This window comes from Echinops telfairi, unplaced genomic scaffold (genome assembly GCF_000313985.2).
Source record: "Echinops telfairi isolate 266 unplaced genomic scaffold, ASM31398v2 ScPeMD7_3;HRSCAF=10, whole genome shotgun sequence".
Taxonomy (NCBI): Eukaryota; Metazoa; Chordata; class Mammalia; order Afrosoricida; family Tenrecidae; genus Echinops; species Echinops telfairi.
Genome location: NW_022103899.1, coordinates 62,652,313 through 62,671,606, shown reverse-complemented (window position 1 = coordinate 62,671,606; position 19,294 = coordinate 62,652,313). Strand labels below are relative to the sequence as shown.

Sequence of the window (19,294 nt, the reverse complement as noted above, 5' to 3'; positions counted from 1 at the left end):
GATGACCTGAGGAAGGTCGCTCCACCCCTGCCCTGTCCAGTCCCCACTGCCCTGCCCTGTCCCCACTGCCCTGTCCAGTCCCCACTGCCCTGTCCAGTCCCCACTGCCCTGTCCAGACCCCACTGCCCTGCCCTGTCCCCACTGCCCTGCCTAGTCCCCACTGCCCTGTCCTGTCCAGGCACCACTGCCCTGTCCAGGCGCCCCTGCCCTGCCTGACTCCAGAAAGATGCCTCTCTGCTCCGGCGCCTGCTGATAAGAAAACAGAAGCAGGCCCTCTGGCCAAGTTGCTGCGTTTTGAAGCATTTCCTGGATCACTCTCAGGAGGACACACAAAGAAGCCTCTTTGTTTTAAGCGGCAGAGAAGGAAGACCTGGTGGCCAGAGGGACCCCACAGGGCCGGGTCAGGGTCAGCGCCAGCCCTAAACACTGGTTATCTGTAGTGCATCCTGCCCCCTCACTCACAAACCCCGCCGGGACCGGTGCGGTACAGACACCCCCCTCACACCGTGCAGTGACCCGTGATCTGTCTTCATTTTAAAGGCGACCATCCTATTATCGAACGAGGCTGGGTTATGCATTGGGCTGCCACCTGAAAGGTCAGCAGTTCGAAACCACCTACTGCTCCTCGGGGGAGAGAAGAGGCTTTCTACTCCGGTAAAGAGTCACAGCCCGGGAAGCCACAGGAGCATTCTCCCCCGTGCTGGAGGGCCGCTTTGGGTCGGCATCTGCTCGATGGCAGTGGGGTTGGGTTTGAGCCTAGATTTACAGATCAAACACAAACGGGGCACATATGCCGCTTCACCGTACGGGGCGTGGGGGGCTGCGGAGCTTACCGGCTGCCCCACTTCCTGCAGACAGAATGCTCCACATTTTCGGCACCACAGAAGATGAGTCAGGTTGCCGAGCTGTTTCAACAAGCCCGCGAATTCCAGCCTTCTCCTGCCCTGGCCCCTCACACCCCCCTCGCCTGAACAGGCAGGCACAAGCTGCAGCCTGGGCGCCTGCTTCACCATCCGCGCTATAATTATCAACGGGCCAGGGAAAAGAAGTCCTAGAAGGAAACGTGATGATCGGAAAACAGCTATTCCACGGAGGACTGCACTTAATTTTAGACCGGTCTTTCACCTCTCACAGGCCGCCAAGGAAAACACTGTTCCGTACCCCACGCTTACCGGCTGGCCAGTGAAGTCCTCGTGCCTCGGCCACCAGACAAAATATGCTTCCGCCACAGTCAGAACTGCGGAAAGGGTCTTTTTGTTTTTACCAGTTAAATAATATTTTATTGACATATCTTACTCCTTTCAATAGATCCCTTCCCTTCCCATACAGTTCTGTTGCTCAATCCCATTGGGTGGGGCCATACAATCGGCAATGCTGTCAACTCCCCCCTTCCCTCCTTTCTCCACCCCCTCTCACTTCCCGCACCCTCAGGGAAGCCTTACTCCTGTCGGTGTCTCTGAGGGGTCACCTATCACGACACGTGAGCACACACAGTCCAACATGATTAATGAGGTCTATCACACAAGGGCCTTAAAGAACTAAGGTTCCATGGTCCATCAGTGCCACACCGCACCCTGGATTTATCCTCCGTTCTGCGAGGCCCTTCTAAAGAGGGAGGGACTGCCCACTTGTCTTCCTGGTGGACTTTGGGTCTCCACTACATCCACTCCTGGAAAGGGTCTTTCTTGACTGGCTGCTGTCCGCTGAGGGCTTCCGAGTCTCTGCAGGGCCGGACAAGGAGCATTCCAAGTGTGCAGTTTGGGACCGTTACAGTTAGGAATGTGTGGAAGGAAATTTCAATGTTGGGAAAGATGAACTGCATCTCATCTTCTTCCAAGGAACCGTCATGCACAAGGTGGCTGTAAAGTGTGGAGGAGCGAGGGTGCCACTTTGAGGGCTAAAGGCGCGCCTGGCTGAAGCCCTGGTGTTGTCAGTCACCTCCTATGCATGTGACGCCCACCTTCCTGACACGATCGCTGAAGACAAATGGGTGTATAAGCAAATGTGGTGAAGAAAGCTGATGGTGCCCGGCTATCAAAAGATCTAGCATCTGGAGTCTCAAAGGCTTAAAGGTAAACAAGTGGCCATCTAGTTCAGAAGCAACAAAGCCCACATGGAAGAAGCACACCAGCCTCTGTGATCACAAGGTGTCGATGGGATCAGGTATCAGTCATCAAATAACAAAAAATCATCTAATTGTGAATGAGGGGGAGTGCGGAGTGGAGACCCCAAACCCATCTGTAGACAACTGGACATCCCCTTACAGAAGGGTCACAGGGAAGAGACAAGCCAGTAAGGGTGTCATATAGCACTGATGAAACACAACTTTCCTCTAGTTCTTTAATGCTTTCCCCCCTCCACCATCATGATCCCAATTCCACCTTACAAATCCAGCTAGACCAGAGGATGTACACAGGTACTGATAAGAGCTGGAAACACAGGGAATCCAGGACAGATAAATTCCTCAGGACCAATAAGGTGGGTAAGGGAAAGGTTGTGGGGGGGAGGGGTAACCAATCACAATGATCTACATATAACCCCCTCCCTGGCGGAAGTACAACAAAAAGGTGGGTGAAGGGAGACATCTGTCAATGCAAGACATGAAAAAATAATAATTTATAAATTATCAAGGGTTCATGAGGGAGGGAGGGGAAAATGAGGAGCTGATACTAAGGGCTCAAGTAGAAAGAAAATGTTTTGAGAATGATGATGGCAACAAATGTACAAATGTGCTTGACATAATGAATGTATGTATGGATTGTGTTAAGAGTTGTATGAGCCCCCAATAAAATGATTTTTTTAAAAAGAACAGATGAGTTACACCCCCCCCCCAAAAAAGAGAGCGAGTTGGACATTGAATAAGGAAGCCCACGGAGAAATCAGCGTATTTGAAGTGTGGTGCTGGCCAAGAGTATTAATAGTCCCCCGGGCTGCCGAGAGAAAGAATGAGCAGGCCTGTCCTGGAAGAAGGACGGCCAGAGGGGAGACCCCGTCTCACAGACTCTGGACATGTTGTCTGGAGAGACCAGTCCCTGGAGAAGGACATCGTGTTTGGCAAAGTGGAGGGGCGGGGAGCAAGAGAAAGAGTCTGAACAAGATGGACAGATGCAGTGGCCGCAGCGACGGCTCCAACGTCCGAACGGGGCGGTGTTCCTTCTGTGGTACCGAGGGGTTCCAGGGCCGGAACACTGCCACCACCACGGCTACCTGAGTAAAGTGCGTCTCTCCTGAGTCCGTAAACTTAGAGTCACTTAAGAACGAAACTGTGGGCCCTCCTCCACCAAGAGAAGCCCCGGTGGTGGGGTGGTTACGCGAGGGGCTGCTTAACTTCAAGTTCAGAGGATCGGAACCACCAGCCGCTCCACGGGACAAAGGAGAGGCTTTCTACTCTGGTCAAGAGCGACAGTCTCAGAAACCCGCAGGGGCAGGGCACCCTGTCCTGTAGGGCAGATGGACTCCCCGCCAGTGCACTCGGTTGGTTCCGGCTTCTCCGTAAGGGTCTGCGCCTGATAAACCTGTGCTCATTTCCGGGCCAGCTTCACGCAGGGGTCATGCGGCCTGTCCTCATTGTCTATGCAGCGAAAGCCCTTTGAAAGAACTTCTGATCCCTTCTCCCTTCTTGCCCACTCACGATGCAAGGGTGGCAGAGAGGGGACAGTGTGTGGCTCTGAGACGCTGGCTACTTCCGGAGGAGCATGTCCACCATGTGCTTGTCTTTCTAGATGCTTCTGTGAAAGCAGACTGCCTGATAATTGGTGCTCGTTCTTGGAGATTTCAACACCTCCTCTCAGACACCGCCAAACACCCGGTGAATAGCCGGCAGTCCTCTGTGCACGGCTTCCGGCATGGCCTGCCTGATGACGAAGCTGCGGTCGCTTATTCCACCAAACTGGCGCTTTCTGTTGGCAGCGCCACCCGCCTCCCTCCCGGTGTCTGCCTAGCCGTCAGTGTCCCTCCTCAGACGTCTGCAGCAGGAGGCACCTTCCTGGAGTCTTGCTGCTCCAGCACGGCATCCCCACGTGCCTCACAGAGACAGCCGTGTCCTGTCTCAAATGACACTTGCTGCTTGTAGATGCTGTTAGTCCTGGTTGATTAGAGAAACAAATTCATACACACTCCTGTGTACAGGAGCAATTGAATATTGGGAAAAAAAACCCAGCCCAGTCCAGATCAAGTCCATAAGTCCGATATTAGCCCATGTGTCTGATACCAATCTATGAAGTCTTCTTCAGACTCAGGCAACACATGCACTGGCTCTGCATGCAGGAAGATCACAGGCCAGTGGGTGGGAAGTCTTGTGGATCCAGTGGTGGTAGGGGCATTACAGTGCTGGCGTGGGTTTCCACGGGGCTCCTCCAGCTCCAGGGCTCCAATGTAGCTCCATGTATCTTGTCAGCAGGAATGTCTCCCAGGGAGTGAGCTTGTGTCCCGCCATCAGCCAGATATTTATCTCCTTAGCGACTCCAGATGAGGTCATCAAGCTGCAACCTGATTGACAGGCTAAACTCCACCCCTTCACTCTTAATAGTCTCAAATCGACAATAGATGATGTAACAACCACAGACGCTATGATCTCCTGCCGTGGCTACACAGAGCTCGGAGGCAGCATTCCCGGTGAAAGAGCTTATGAAGGGCGGTCCCAGGCTGCAATGCAGGTGAGGGACGTGCGGGATCCAGCTGTTCCGCCTGGACATGCTACGGAGGGAGTTCTTTCAGGTCTGATAGTCAGGGGCCAAAGGGGCGTGCCACTCTGCTGGAAGCCTCATGCTGAAAGCGCTCAGCTCAAGCCCCGTGCTTGGCCAGCCCCGCTCCCTGAATTAAGGGCCCAGAGGCACCTGCTCCAGGTGGCCACCCTCGAAGGCACTCGGCTCACTCCACACAAGCACTCAGCTCCACCTGCTCCGTGGGGTGGAAGGTCCATCACTGTGTTTCGTGGTCTGGCTCCTGGTTCTGCTGCTCCTCCAATGCCGTGGCCGTCATCTGGACCCAGGAGGCTCACTGTGTGGGCATCTCGGGTCCAGAGGATACATCCCTCCCCCTGCTTCTCAGAGGACTTGCTTCACACATGTCGGGATGACACTCCAGGGACTCCTGGCCTCTCTTACTCACAGGTGAATCCTCCCCCCACCTTCTTACCAGACCCACGCAGAGAAAAGGGTGTGCGGTGGGAATTAGAGCCACATTAAATGCTGTACACACTCGTGTATAAGACAAGTTTTTCCAGCACATTTTTCATGCAGTTTTCGTGGTAAAATTAGGTGCCTTGGCTGATATTCGGGTCGGCTTATATTCGAGTATATACGGTCATCCACTGCACCTTCAGTCTCAAAGTCTCAAGACATTTCAGGGACTGGGCTTCGGTGAGGGCAGAAGATGCCATCAGAAGGCCACTGGGCTGCTTGCCTGTGGTTGACGAAAGAGAACTGAATGGGGGGTTGTGCCTGGGGTCCCGGTGAGGAGGGACGCCCACTGGCTGCCGTCTACAAACAATACAGCGGGTGGGCCGCTGTCCGGCCGGGCCCCTCACACCATGGGGCTCGCTATCTCCATGACCAGTCCTCCGGGCCCCTCTGCATCTCTCCTGCAGACAGCTGGTGCCCTGCTTTGTGGAGGCCGAAGCGCATGCTGAACTTGCTTTTTGGGTAGCCTGTTCCTGGTCAATGCCCCCACACAGGTCAGCCAACACTGGAGGGGCTCTTCATGCAGGGGTGGCCTGGGGTGGCTCTAAGGTCAAGAGACCCTGTCCCAGAACTGGACCACAGGAGGTATCCTCATTGTGGACCGAGCAGAGGACAGACCCCCTCTGTGACTGGTGTGTGTGTGTGTGTGTGTGTGTGTGGGGGGGGGCGGGGTAGGGGGCTGTACTAGCCAGGGCGTGGGGCACAGAGGAGCTGGCTCTGTGGCAGGGCCGGTGGCCTTTCCCGAGCATGAGGATTGGGGTGCTCTTACTTGTAGAGGAAACTGAGGCCAAGGCAGGATGGGGGTGAGGAGGAAGCTAGCACTACAGAGACACGGCCCGGGAGACAGGGGTGGGGGAAGGGCAGGATGAAGCCCTGGGTCCCCCGCTTTCCCTAATACTGAGACCATCCCACACTGGTGGTCGATAAATACTTCCCCTTCCCTTGCCTCCCAGGTGGGGCTCCTTCCTCTTCAGACCCCTGAAGCCCACATCTCTTCTTTCCACGTTCCTGGCATGTCCTGGGGTAGTTTCCCTACGGGATAACTGGTCCCAGGAGCAGCACGCCCGGGGGAGGCTCTCACTCACAGTGGGGGCAGGAAGCCCAGAGGAGAATGGTCCTAGTTCACATCAAGCTCGGGATCATTACGACCCCAAATCTTCTTCCGAGATTCTTCGGCAGGTCACAGTATCTCCAACCCTTGGGGGTAACCCCACATGGTGGCAGTGGGAAGCCAGCCCATCTCGGGGACACCCCCCCCCCAGGATCCACCTCACCCCTCGGTGAGCGTCCTGGGTCACATCTTCCTCCTTGACACTCCAGAGACACACTCACAGCGGGTGAAGCCTGCGAGCAGCAGGGACAGCAGGCTGGGAAAATGAGTGCCTCAATTTCAGAAGGGGCTTCATCTCGGCGTGCTTGGGCGGGGGTGGGGGTGGGGGTGAGGCCCTTCCAAGACCCCCAGCAAGTGGGTACATCTGCCTACCACTCTTCCTGTGATCAGGAAGGGAAGGACAGGGCAGAGGAGCTAGACTTGACGGAAGATGGGCGCACCGTGCCTGGGATACGTCACAGGGCCAAGTTCAGCAGACGCACCTACAGCTTTCTGTCGGCTCCGCCCTCCCTCCCTGACCTGGCAAATGCACCCTGCAGCTTCCTGTTCCCCCCACACCCGGGTGACGGGAGGCTGGGGTGGGCAGAGGAGACCTGGGCATCAGGAGGTGGGCTGTTGACTGCAAATGGGGAAGTGGCCACGGCCTTGTCGGGCTTAGCAAACGGGCTGGAAGGCAGAGCGAGCGGGCAGCCCTGAGCAGTGTGGAGACAAAGCTGGGCCCTGAGCATTGCTGAAAGCTGGCGGCGGCCACTTCCCTGGGTCACCTCGGACACCTGTCCCACCAGCCCAGGGACACCATGGACACCTGAGCTCTGCAGGGGTGGCTTCTTAGTACTCCGCTCAACCTGGCATTTCTTGCCTGGGTGAAAATAATCCAGCACGTGCCCATGCTAGAATCAACCGCTCTCTGAGTCCGTTCTGGAGAGCGCTGCCCGCTTCCCCTGCCTCGCCCGGCCCGGCCTCTGCCTCGCCCGCTCGGGCGCCCACGCCCAGTGCTCTGGAAAAGAGAGTTCTGATGACGGAGTTCCCCATGTCCTCATGCCTTCCAAAATTAGATTAGGTCCCCCCCAAGGATACATCAAATTACCATGGATTCCATTACCACGCCAGAGCTGCCGTTTAACGAGATAAAGCAAGCTCTGGTAGATGGTGGGAGCTTCGACTGTGGAGTTGACTGCCACCAGAGTGAGCAGAGAGGTCTCTGGGTGTGTGTGTGTGTGTGTGCAGGGGGAGTGGGCACTGGGAGCCGGCCTGCTGCAGCCGCTTAGGTTGGGGTCTGCCATGTGGGGGGTTCCACATGGCATTGCATGTGTTTACTGCGGCATGTTTCAGCTGTCTCCCGGGGTGCCCACAAGCCTGTGGATTGTGAACCCTGCGTGGCGTTGCACGGACCCCTGCAGCTCTCGGGCATCGTATGGGATTGATGGGGGCAGTCCGTTGGAGAGCAGCTGCCAAGAGGATCCCGGTCAGATTCTGGTCTCACGTGCTCGCTCGCGCTGTTTCCTGCACTCCCCGCTTCGAGCGGCGGTGATGGGCCTTAAGCGTGACCGCTACCCCGCGGGTCACACGCGGCTCATCTGGTTAGAACTCAGCACTCGTCCCCTTGGAAACTGGGGTGCGCCGAGCAACCGCCAACAGCCTCCGTTGCTGAAGGATGGCCCGCTGGCTCGCCTCCTGAGAACCCAGCCCCTCCGTTCTCTGCTCCACGAGGGTGGTTACGGGTTAGGCTCACGGCCCCAGGGCAGGTGGGATGTTGGGGTAACAGAAGTGCAGATGGAATGCTCCTCAGAAGCAAGGGCGTCCCCCTGGCGTGGACACACTCAGGAAGGACCAATCTCTGGACGAGGACGGTCCCCGGAGAAGAAGGGCAACTGCAGCGAGACCGACTGCCACCTCGGCTGCCCCAACGGGCTCCCACAGGGCCCCGGCTGCAGGGCTCCCACAGGGCCCCGGCCGCAGGGCTCCCACAGACCCGGGCAGTGTTTGAACCACTGTCGGAGCTGACAGCTGAAGATGCGGGCCCTGGTCAGACCCTGGTCAGAGATGGGTGTGGCTGATGGAGACAGAGGCCAGAGGCCAGAACGAGGCAGCGGAGGGGCCTGGTCTTGGGGACCAGAAGGAGGAGGGGAGGACCAGGAGTCAGGTCAGGGGCTGTTGATGAACAAGGAGCCAGCATCGGGCAGCTCAGCCATGGGCAGATTTGCAATCCAGGCACGTGTACACGCAGGTATGAAACAGGCCTTGACATTCCCTGCCCTGCCCCTCAGGAGTGCCCACTGCCCTCCTCTCAGGCAAGGCTGGTGGCACACATGTGTCCTTGTCAATTGGGGGAAGGCCAGTGCCCTGAGACAAGCAGCTGTTGTTGGACTAGAATCATCTCCGGTTTCAGAGCCAGAAGGACGGACGGAAGGAAGTTTCTCACGGCTTTCAGGCTGGGCCAGGTTCACCCCTCCCTGGTCCCACCCCCACCCTAACAGCTCTGACTGAGAGAGCCATGGGGCACCCTGCCCATAATTTCCTGCCTTTGGGGTCTCCCAACTGCAGCTTCAGCCTGGTCCCCCTGGCCACACCCCACAGCTGCTGCCCTGTTCTGTTCTTGGTAATCACAGTTACCCCTGCCTCTGAGGGGGTCTTCCCAGGGCCCAGACACCCCAACCGTGTGAGAACCGGTCTCCTGGCCCTTCCTGGCTTCTCAAGGTGCCTGCCCCGTCACCTCGTGACCCCTTCTTCCACGCTGAAGCTGACAGCACAGTCCCAGTCACTCGGACCCCTCTTCCGTCTCACCTTTCAAGAATGCTGGAATTCTATCAGACCCCCACCTCAGGGTCAGCAGCTGGGCGGCCTCTAAGGTCTAACTGAAGGAGCCCTAGTGGCGCACTGGTTAAGCAGGGGTCCTTAGTTAGAACCCACCAAAGGCTCCTTGGCAAAATGACCTGGCAATCTGTCCCACCCAGGGGACTGTCCAGAGGACCAACCCTGTGGGCAGTTCTGTGGGTCCCACTGGGTCGCTGTGAGTCAGCTACAGCCCAGGGAATGCTGTGGGCAGTTCTGTGGGTCCCCCTGGTCAGAATGAACCCCATGGCAAGAGACAAGATCCACCTTGTTACAGTAACTCCCTTTGTCCCTGAAGCTAACCTCATCACCACTCCCAGGGATCAGGAGGGGGGTGTCTCTCTGGTGCCTGCAGACCCCCAGGACTGGGCAGGCCTGACCCAGCGCTGGGCAACGCTGCCTCTGACATCGGACTCCTTGTGTTACAAATTAGAGCTGCGATTTTAAATAGGAGGCGACCCCTAGCAATCTGCCCCAGCTGCCAGCTGCAGCCATCTCCCCACGCGACTCTCAGGATTCCTAGCGCTGACAACTCCCCCCGGGGTTTGAGCAGGGCCACTTGTGGGGGCTTCTATTTCAAACCACGGGCTGCCCCAACTCCCCACGGCCAACTTTGGGAGTTGACAAACCAGAAATCACTTAGACAAAGTGGGGGAGATGCCACTCCCTGGGGGACCTCCCGCTGCTCTCCCCCCCACCCCCAACTCGATGTAAGCTGTCATTCAGTCATTCACCACCACCCACCTGGCGGAGGCGGAGGGCGGGATCAGTCAGCCGGCACTTGCCCCAGCCTGGGCCTGGTCTGTGTTTCTGATTCCTAATTCACCTTTCAGGAAAGGAGACCGCCCCCCCCAACTGAGTCTCAGACAGGTCCCTCAATGCATTGGGGCACAGGTTCCCCACCTGTTCTCCCCTCACTCCCCCGCTGACATCCCCAGGACCTCCCAGCTCACCCTGATGTAGGAACAAAGACCATGGGCCATGGAGACCCTGAATTCTGATGCCTACTTAGGCTGAGCAGCACCTGGGATCCTGGAGTCGGCCCCTGGATGGGTGGACCAAGGGATGCAGAAAAGAGTCCGGGGGCAGCCTGCACCTCCCCTTTCCAGTGATAACTGTCCCCCTCATTCCCATGCAGAGCCGCTGGGGAGGGGCAAGAGGAGGGCTGGGATGGAAGGAGTGTGGTGCTGGAAACCAGCTGGGATGTCCCTAAAGAGGGGGATCCTGCCACAGAACCCCCCCAGCATTAGGGTGCACCCTGACCCCCTGCACCCTCGGGTCTCTGGGTCTGAGCTGCCATCCCTGCTCGCCGGACCTCCACGGGGTTCTCTCCCCATTCACTCCTGTCTCGTGGCCCCTCTGGGCACAGAATGGGGTGCTGACTCACCCTAAGGTTCTGTTCCAGTCGCACCAGAGGGTCTGCCCCAGCGCCTCCATGTCCTGCTGGAACCGCCCGAGGCACAGCTCCCGGATGAACTGGCCATAGTTGGCGTCCTGGCAGGCGGTGGTCACCAGAAGGACGTGCACTGTGGGGACAAGAATATCACAGGGGGTCAGCTGGGCTGCCCAGCCCCTGGTCCCACAACCACGCCCACCAAGCCCCACCCACACAGGCCACACTCCCATAGAGCCCCACCACACCCCACGCCGGGCCAACCAAGTCCACTCACTGTCCCTTCTAAGGTCCCCTGTCTGGGCAGGCCCACTCACAGCCCTTCTGGCAGGTCATGCTAACCTATGGCCCTCCCCCCTGGTGACCACGCCCACCAAAAGCCATACAAACCACTACTGCCCCTCCCACAGGGGTCATACCCACCCAGGGCCCTAATCCTCCACCACACCCAACTGGCTTCTCCCAAGAGCCAGACACACCTGCCAGGTCTGCCCACTAGTCCCCTGTCCGCACCGCCACCCCCCCTGGCTAATCCTCAGGACCCCTGCTAGCCCCCCCACCCGCACCCAGACTGCATGCAGTTGCTCTGACCCAAGTGAGGAGAGGCATTGTCCTGCCCTCCTGGGAAGCATGGGCAGGCCATGGGCGGCTGGCCCATTGCCCCTCTTCCAGACCACTCACCCAAGCAGGCCCACCCCGCAGGGGGGAGCCGGAAGGTCAGTGTGAGTATTTACAAGGTATAAGCTGTTGTGTAAGCCATGATCCCCACGCCCACCCACAGGACCGAACAGGAAATGCCCCGCCGCCCCCGCCGTGCACCGCGCCCTGTTCCTCCAGCTCCCCAGAGTCCCTGTGAGCTGGTGGAGGGGCAGAGGACGCTTCTGCCATCCCACCACTGCCAGCAAGCCTCCGCTTCTCCTCAGCCCCCATCTGCACCCTGTTATGCGGTGCCTGCTGGGGGAGCCCAGGTCCATCCCTGCCAGCACTAACTACCCTTTCAAGTTCCTGGAAGGAATCTGTGCGGGTGAGCGGGTAGATGGATGGGTAGATGATGGGTGGTGGGTGGGTAGATGATGGGTAGATGGATGGGTAGATGATGGGTAGATGATGAGTGGTGGGTGGGTAGGTAGGTGTGTGGATAGAAGGAGGGTAGGTTAATAGAAGGAAGGTAGTAGGTGAATGGATGAATAAGTGGGTGGGTGGGTGGGAGGATGAATGGGTAAATGATGAGTGGATGGGTAGGTAGGTGGGTAGATGGTAGATAGATGGGTGGATGGTAGGTAGGTGGATAGATGGGTGGGTGGGTGGGTAAATGATGGGTGGTGGATGCGTGAATGGATGGATAGGGGATGGATATATCAGTAGGTGGGTGGACAGATCCCCCAGACCTGCCTGGGCACTGCCCCTACCCCAGTGCTGAGCCCTAGAATAGTGTGTGGAATTGAAGTCCTGGCCAGAAAATAATAAATGCTGGAGGGGATGCTGGGAGATCGGACACTCTTACATCGCTGGTGGTTCCTGGAGAGGGAGGGCAGATGGAGAACCAGGGGCACTGGGTCTGTTTGAGGGGCACAAGCCAACTGGCAAATGTAATGAAAGGGCCGTGCTAGGTGCTAGCTGACGGTGGGGCGTCGGCCCACGGCTCCTGCAGAGCCTGGCTGGGCACATCGACCCTGAGCAGGAGCTGGCACAGGGTTGGGGATGGGGGGAGGAAGGGGGGTGTCCCTGGATCTCTGATGAAAGCATGGGATGGGCCAGCTAGGCTGCGATGGGGGAAGGCCCAGGGCTTCGCAGGGGCAATCAGCCCCCCGAGGCAATGGAGGCTGAGAGAGAGCATGATGGGGCCTTGCTGATCACTCCGGGCAGGCTGAGGAGCCTCAGGCCAGGGGGCACTTGGTCAGGCTGCCTGAGTTCCATCAGGCCACTGGGCCTCTCGGACATCCTGGGGTCGGGGGCGGAGAAGGCCCAGGTGGCCCTCGGACCCGGTGGGCCAGCAACTGGCCTCTTTCACAGCAGCACTCACTCCCAGGTACTTGTCAACGGATGAGCAGGTAGGATGAGCAGGTAGGATGAGCAGGTAGGATGAGCAGGTAGGATGAGCAGATGGGATGAGCAGATGGGATGAGCAGATGGGATGAGCAGGTAGGAGTGGGGCAGCTCCCAGCAGAAGGGCTGGGCAGGGGCTGGTGAGGTCGGAGGAGGCCAGGTGGGGGAGGGTCTCTCTTCTCAGACAGGGCTGTGGGCGGAGTTGGCCGTGACCTTGTGGTTTTGTCTGTTTGTTTGAGGTCATACAACCTCCAAGTCCTCGTCAGTTTTTGCTTTTTTAAAAAAACTTTTAAGCCACTCAGACCAGTTCAGATTCGAGGATAAGGAATTGGGGTTTTAATGTTGTTGTTTTTAAAGAAACATACTGTATATATTGACACAGTCCATTTCAAGAAAGGAAATCAACACTCTCTTAAGTTGTCAGTGTATGTGGTTCCCCCACCCCTGATCTGTCCTCCCTCCCACCCTCCTCACCATCCTCCTGTCTCCCTGTTCCCGCCCCTTTCCCTGCCCCCCACATAGCTATCCAAGTCTTATCTTGTGATCTATAAACCATGTTTGTCTTTGCTTCTCCTTGCAATAACGGGGTTGTAAATATTTACCTTTAAGATCAACTAAGTTTGGTAAGCAGAGTAGTCTCTGGCTTTGTCGGCGTCTTGTAACGTCGGAGAGGGTTGTCGTGGCTTTGACTGCTAGTCCATTGTATGAATGGAGCAGACCTTGTTTAGCCCTCCCCCTAGTTGGGGTTTTGGGGCTGTCTCCAGGTTCTAGCTTTTGTGGAAGCTGCTGTCATCAGCACAGGTGGGCATGTCTGCACATGTCGTCTTGATTTCGTTAGGGTTATACACCCAGCAGAGAGGCTGCTGGGTCTTAAGGTCCTAGTATTTGTGTGTGTAAGGCGGTTCCACGTCGATTTCCATCGCAGCGCATCTTTCTACAGTGCCACCATGATCCCTCAGCACCCTCCCCAGCATTATTTGTTTGACTGAATGCTGTGAGGAGTTAGTTTGTATTTCTCTTATTGTGGCTGGCCTCCCGATGTCGTCTTTGGTAAATTGTCTGGTACCCATCTTTGATTGGGCTGTTTGTATTTTTCTTGTTTGGATGCTGTAGTTTTCTATGGATTTTGGAGACTAGTCTTGATGTATTATTACGGAATACTTTTCCCCCATCTGTGGGTTCTCTGTTGACTCTTTTGATGAAGTCTTTGATGTGCACAAATACCGTATTGTCAGTAGATCCTAAGCATTGCCATGTTTTAAACAGCATCCATGTGCTCCAAGGGTTTAAAAGAGGCATGTGGGGCCATGGTGGGGAGCCACGGTGGGGTGGGGGTGGGGGGGCTCATCCCTGCGTGGGCCTGTTTGATCTTTGTAGCTCAGGCCAGGTCTGTGCAGAACATGCCCTAATCCCAGCCAGGCAGTGTTCAGGGTGGGGCCTGCCTGGGGAGGGATCCAGGACTGAGATGCAGTGGAGAAGGGCCCCTGAAATAGGGCTCCCCAGGGACTCTGGCTCTCTTCAGAGGCACAGAAAGAGCTGTGGACCTGCATGCTACCTACGGGCAGGGGACAGTGGCAGAGGACAGCTGGCTGAAGGACTGTCCACACTGCCCCATGCCTCCCAGACTCTTCCTCCAATCAGGCTGGGGCTAAAAATAGCGCCTCCCAGGGCTACCAAGTGCTGCCAGCGCCCAGCTGGCAGGGAAGCTGCCCACAGGCCCTGGCCCGCCTACAGTGAGGGGTTGCCCAGCCAGCTACATCTTCCCTGACCACCCTCACCTCTCAGGAGGGACCGTCCCATGCCAGCTGAGGCCACTGGTTTCTAGGGACTTGAGCATCAACGGCCTGGCCCCGCAAGGCCTCCAGAATCAGCTGACCCTAGGGACTCTGGGTCACTGAGGGGCCTGCCCCAAACCTTACAGGTGAGATCAGGGGTCTGGTTTGGCTTAGCATCCCTGCTCTCCGAGTCTCTGGGACCCCCTCTTCTGTGCTTTCCACCAGCCCCCACCTGGCCTCCCTACTCCACAATTGCCCCTCTGCCCCTGCTGTGTGCTGCTCCTGAGGGAGGGTGCCACATGGGGGCCCCCTGGACTCCAGATCCCCCTCTGCAAACCCCTCTGTGCAAGAGGACCAGGGGGCTAATTCAGGTGCATATTGGGAATGTGAAGCAGGCAGCTGCCCCAGCCAGAGACAGCAGGGAGCCTAACATGGGTGCAGGCACAGCGGGGGGCTTCTGCCCACCCCCACTCCATGGTTGGTGGGAGTGGCCCGGGGCAGCTCCCAGGGGCCAGTGGTCATCCTGATGGGAGGCCGGTGGGGCTGGAGGCCAGGGAGCAGAGACAGAGGGGGCCAGCAAGGCAGAGGACGAGGTGGGAGTGGGGGTCACCCCACAGGCACTGTGAGCAGCCTTGGCAGAACCAAAGGAAAGAGGAACAGGGTGGGAGGCTTGGGCCTTTGCACCCCCATCTCCTGTGTGCCCTGCCGGGGCTGGGAACCCCGTTCTAAGGGAAGATTGCAGTAGAGTGGGAGCGAACCCAGAAATGAAGCATCTTGGGAGACAAGACCCTTTCCAAGAACAACAACCGCTTCTTTATGTTTCTGTGAAGCAGGGCTTGTGTCCCGTCCACCACCCCGCATGGCTGTCCCCCCCACAGCTGGGGCGACAGCCCCTCGGGAGGAGATCGGACGGGGGCTTCTCCACAAGCAGCTCCAGCCCCAAGGCCATCATATTTGGAGCAGGGAGGGCTGTGGCTGTGAGGAAGGGGAGGGGCAGGGGGGAGCTGGCAAAGAACCCATGTGGACAGATCCCCAAGGGCATCTCTGGAGGGTCAGGGGGCAAAGCTGGGCTGGTCAGCGTCCACTCTGCACCCCACTGCCCTGCTTATCTTCCCAGCTCCCCCTCCAGCTGGTCTCGGCTCAATGGCTCCTCCTTGGGGGGAGCGTCCCTTTCAATGTCCCCATGCCCCTTGCCCCCCCCCTGCCACAGGCAGACACCCAGCCCCCATCACTGAGCACCCCACCCCCATGGGCTTGGCCTGTTGGCCTGCTCATCTGTCTGAGTCGTGGCAGGTGCCCGGAGGCTCACAGGGTATGTGGTCTGGCAAGAGGCACCAAACAGCATGCCCTCAGGGCGCCAGCCTGGCTCCTGTCATCTCAGACAGTGGGGGTGGGGGGACGGGACTGGGCCAGGCTGCATGGGCAGGCAGGGCTGAACACCGGACTTCACCTGCCAACACACAGACAGCTGTGTGCCCTAGTGGGGCCTCCTGCTGGCCCCTCTGCCAGTGTGCCTCTGAGAAGCTGTGGTGCTTCAAAAGCAGCACCCCCCCCCCTCCAGAGTCCCGAGTTTGGTCCACCCCCCCAGCCCTCAGTGCAGTGTGACCACAGCACCTGCCCGTGGGGGGCTGCTGGCAGGTGGCCAGGCCCCAGAACAGGCTGCTGTGGAGCTTCCAGACCAGAGGGACCAGGAAGAAGGGCCTGGCCACCCATGCCTGACAGTGTCCCCAGAAAGCCCTGGACCACCGCCGCCTGCTCTGAAGCCCTCACTGGACACAAGCTGCCTTTTGTTTGGTTGTGAGCGGGGTGGGGGGACAACTTCACAGCGGCCACAAACCACCTGCCTTCCTTCTAGATGGCCCTCAGGCCCGGTTGCTCCCCAGCCCGGCCTGGGACAGACTGTCCATCCTGGCTGGTGAGAACCTCTCCCAGCAGCTAGCTAGATACACAGAGCAGGCAAACACACCCTGAGCTGATTAGCAGGCGAAAGTGCTCCAAAGACAACCTCAGTATCAGAACAGCATCTGGCTCCAAAGAGCCCTGCGGGGAGGAAGGCACGAGGCGGTTCCCAGGGGAGTCAGCGAGCCTGCTCAGAGTCTCGCTGCAGCCAGCCCAGCCCTGCCCAGGCCTGTGAAGAGGGCCTCACCCCACCCCATCTGTGACGAGCCTGCTTCTCCTCGCTCTCCTTGGACGGACGGAAAAGGCACCGGAGGCAGAATGAAAACCCACCAAGCTGACGGCCTCTGCGTGGGTTCTGACCCCAGAGGAAGCCACCCTGAAGGTCAGAGTCCATCTGATTTTTGGGTTTCCAAGGCTAAAAATCTTTACGGGTGCACACGGCTCCGTCTTTCTCTCTTGGAGCAGCTGGTGGGTTTGACCTATCAACCAGGTGTTGGCTGCCTAAGGTCCTCACCTACAGCGACACAGGTGTGGCACAAATGCCGCTGAGCTCAATGGTTGGTGGTGGGGACCCACCCTGGGTGGGCGCTGTGGAAGAGCAGGCTGGTGGCCCATTTCCACAAGTCCCGAAGAGCCTACGGAGCAGTTCGACTTTTCACACGAGGCAGCCCGGCCTGAGTCCCACCAGACCCCACGGCACCCAGCTCAACACACGGCCACCCAGGCCATCCCAGCTCACAAAAGTGCGATCGGAACCCTGCTGGTGCAGTGGGTACACGTGGGGCTGTGACTGCAAGGTCAGCAGTTTGAAACCACCAACTACTCGGAGGGAGAAAGAGGAGGCTTTCTACTCCCATGGAGATTCACAGTCTTGGAAACCTACAGGGGCAGCTCCACTCAGTCCTATCGGGTCACGAGGAGTAGGCAACTAACAGCAGAATAGACAGACAAGTGCACAAGCCCCCCTGAAACTCACGGCCACGGAGTCAATCCTGACTCAGAGCGACCCTGTAGGGCAGTCTACAACTGCCCCGTGGGTTTCCGGGGCTGTGGATCTTCATGGGCGCAGAGAGCCTCATCTCTCTCCTTTGGAGTGGCTGGGGGACTTCAAACTGCTGACCTTTCAGTTAGCCGCCAGGGCTCCCAGTGCCCATGAAGGTGGGAGGGAAAAGAAGCCCCCCATGGAGGTGGTGCCGATGAGATGCCAGGCGAGAAACAGACAGCTCAGCTCAGCGTCAGGATTCTTCCAGTCCTCAGACCGGCGGGCTCACTGAAGGCGGGGTTCCGCACAGCCCTTCTGGGTCGCCAAGGCGACTTGGTGTTCACCATCACACCGGGAGGGAGCGAGGTGTTCACCATCACGCCGGGAGGGAGCGAGATATGTGCACGGTCACTCTGCTCAGGACCCCGGCCGTGGGCAATCATTTACTGATAACCTCATAATGCTGTGTTTGTTCTTCTAAGAGCTGACATTGGCCAGGCCACTCGGAATCCTGAGGAGATTCCAGGGGCTTTGGGCCCCCACCAGGACCCCATTCGCTTCCTGGGAAAACAAGGCGAGGTTGTCTATGGGACCCTGACATGGTGATGGGGGTACAGCAACCGCACGGGCCGCAGAAACGGACACTTCTTAATTTGCTCCTTTCTGTTTAAAAAAAGAAAGAGAGAAAGCAGAGACATGACCTAGCTAAGGGAGAATTGTTTGTTTCTTAGGAAACGAAGAGACCAGCTTCGTGTCAGGCTGGGCAGATCTTGGCACAAGAGAGGAGAAGAGTATGAGTATAAGCCTTTGCATTTTACATAACTTCAACCAGAACGCGGAGGGACAAGATCAGATTTCAGATGATGCTACATTGAATTATGCTAATGACTCCAGCGTGCCTAGTTTTTATGGTGTGTGTGTGTGTGTGTGTGTGTGTGTGTATGTGTCTGATGAGCTGAACAAATAGGGAAATGAGGCATTTCATGCCTCTTGGAGGCTGAGCATAAGGAGCCCTGCTGGGTCTGCTAACCTCAGAATCGGTGGTTCAAACCCACCAGCTGCTCTGTGGAAGAAAGATGAGGCTGTCTGCCTCCATGAAGGCTGACAGTCTTGGAAACTGTAAGGAACAGCTCTACTCCACTCTACAGGGTTGCTGTGGTCAGGAAGGGTAATGCTTTTTTGATCCTTAAATTGTTTGGATTAGAACTGCCTCGTAGCCTTTCAGAGGCTAAAAAATCTTTACTGGAGGATTGGTGGGTGGACTGGAACAGCCGACTTTGTGGTGGGCAGCAAACAGCATAACCCAAGAATCCACTTTCAGAACCTGCAAAGATGATTTGGGGGCTCACCCCCACCCTCACCCCTGTCCCCACTCAGGATCAGCTCCAAGTCTCCAGGATTTCTGGGGGAGGGTGATAGGGCCCAGTGAAAATCGCAGGGGGCTTCCCAGGATACTGGGTCCCCCCTCACTTCAGCAGTCTGCTTGGGAATCACACCCTGTGGTCACCTCCCACCCAAATATCAGCCAGGCTTATAAAATAAATGCTATTCCCAGTGAGCACAGCACACCTGTCAATAACCCACCCAGGTGTGGACTATTCCACCGTGCTTCCTGGAGATTGTATTTCTGTTCACATGGAAGGTTTGGGCCAACTCTGCATCAGCCAGGCCATTTCTCCCGCAGTGTGTGCACACGGGCACCTCTGTGCCACATGTTGGTCCTCCTCATACGGACAGACAGCCAAGAGAACCAGCACATCTGCTCTGGGAGAGAGACCTTCAGAATGCTTCTTGGAAGTGAGCACACAAAACTTTGTCTCCTGTACTCTGGACATGCTGTCAGGAGAGCCCCGTGCCTGCAGAAGGACGTCACGCTTGCTAAGTAGAGAGACAGTGACAATGAGGAAGACCCTGGGTGAGATGGGCGGACACGGTGGCTGCAACAATGGGCTCAAATGTGACAATTGTGAGGATGGCCCAGGACCGGACAGTGCTACTTTCTGGTTGCACGGGGGCACTATGACTCAGAACCAACTGAGCGGCACCCACCATCACCACCTCTACCTTCAACAACAC

The 19,294-nt window shown here is 57.5% G+C and overlaps 1 protein-coding gene across 1 annotated transcript in view; it reads right to left on the bottom strand.

Moving 5' to 3' along the window:
* Window positions 1–11,446, bottom strand: part of RAMP1 (receptor activity modifying protein 1) — a 32,605-nt gene extending 21,159 nt beyond the window's left edge. The window contains exons 1-2 of the mRNA XM_004701868.2: window positions 11,296–11,446; window positions 10,511–10,649 (exon numbers count right to left, since the gene is read on the bottom strand). Of these exons, the coding sequence (XP_004701925.1) occupies window positions 10,511–10,649; window positions 11,296–11,446 (290 nt within the window). The remainder of the gene's footprint in view (window positions 1–10,510; window positions 10,650–11,295) is intronic.
* Window positions 11,447–19,294: the final 7,848 nt, after the last annotated feature.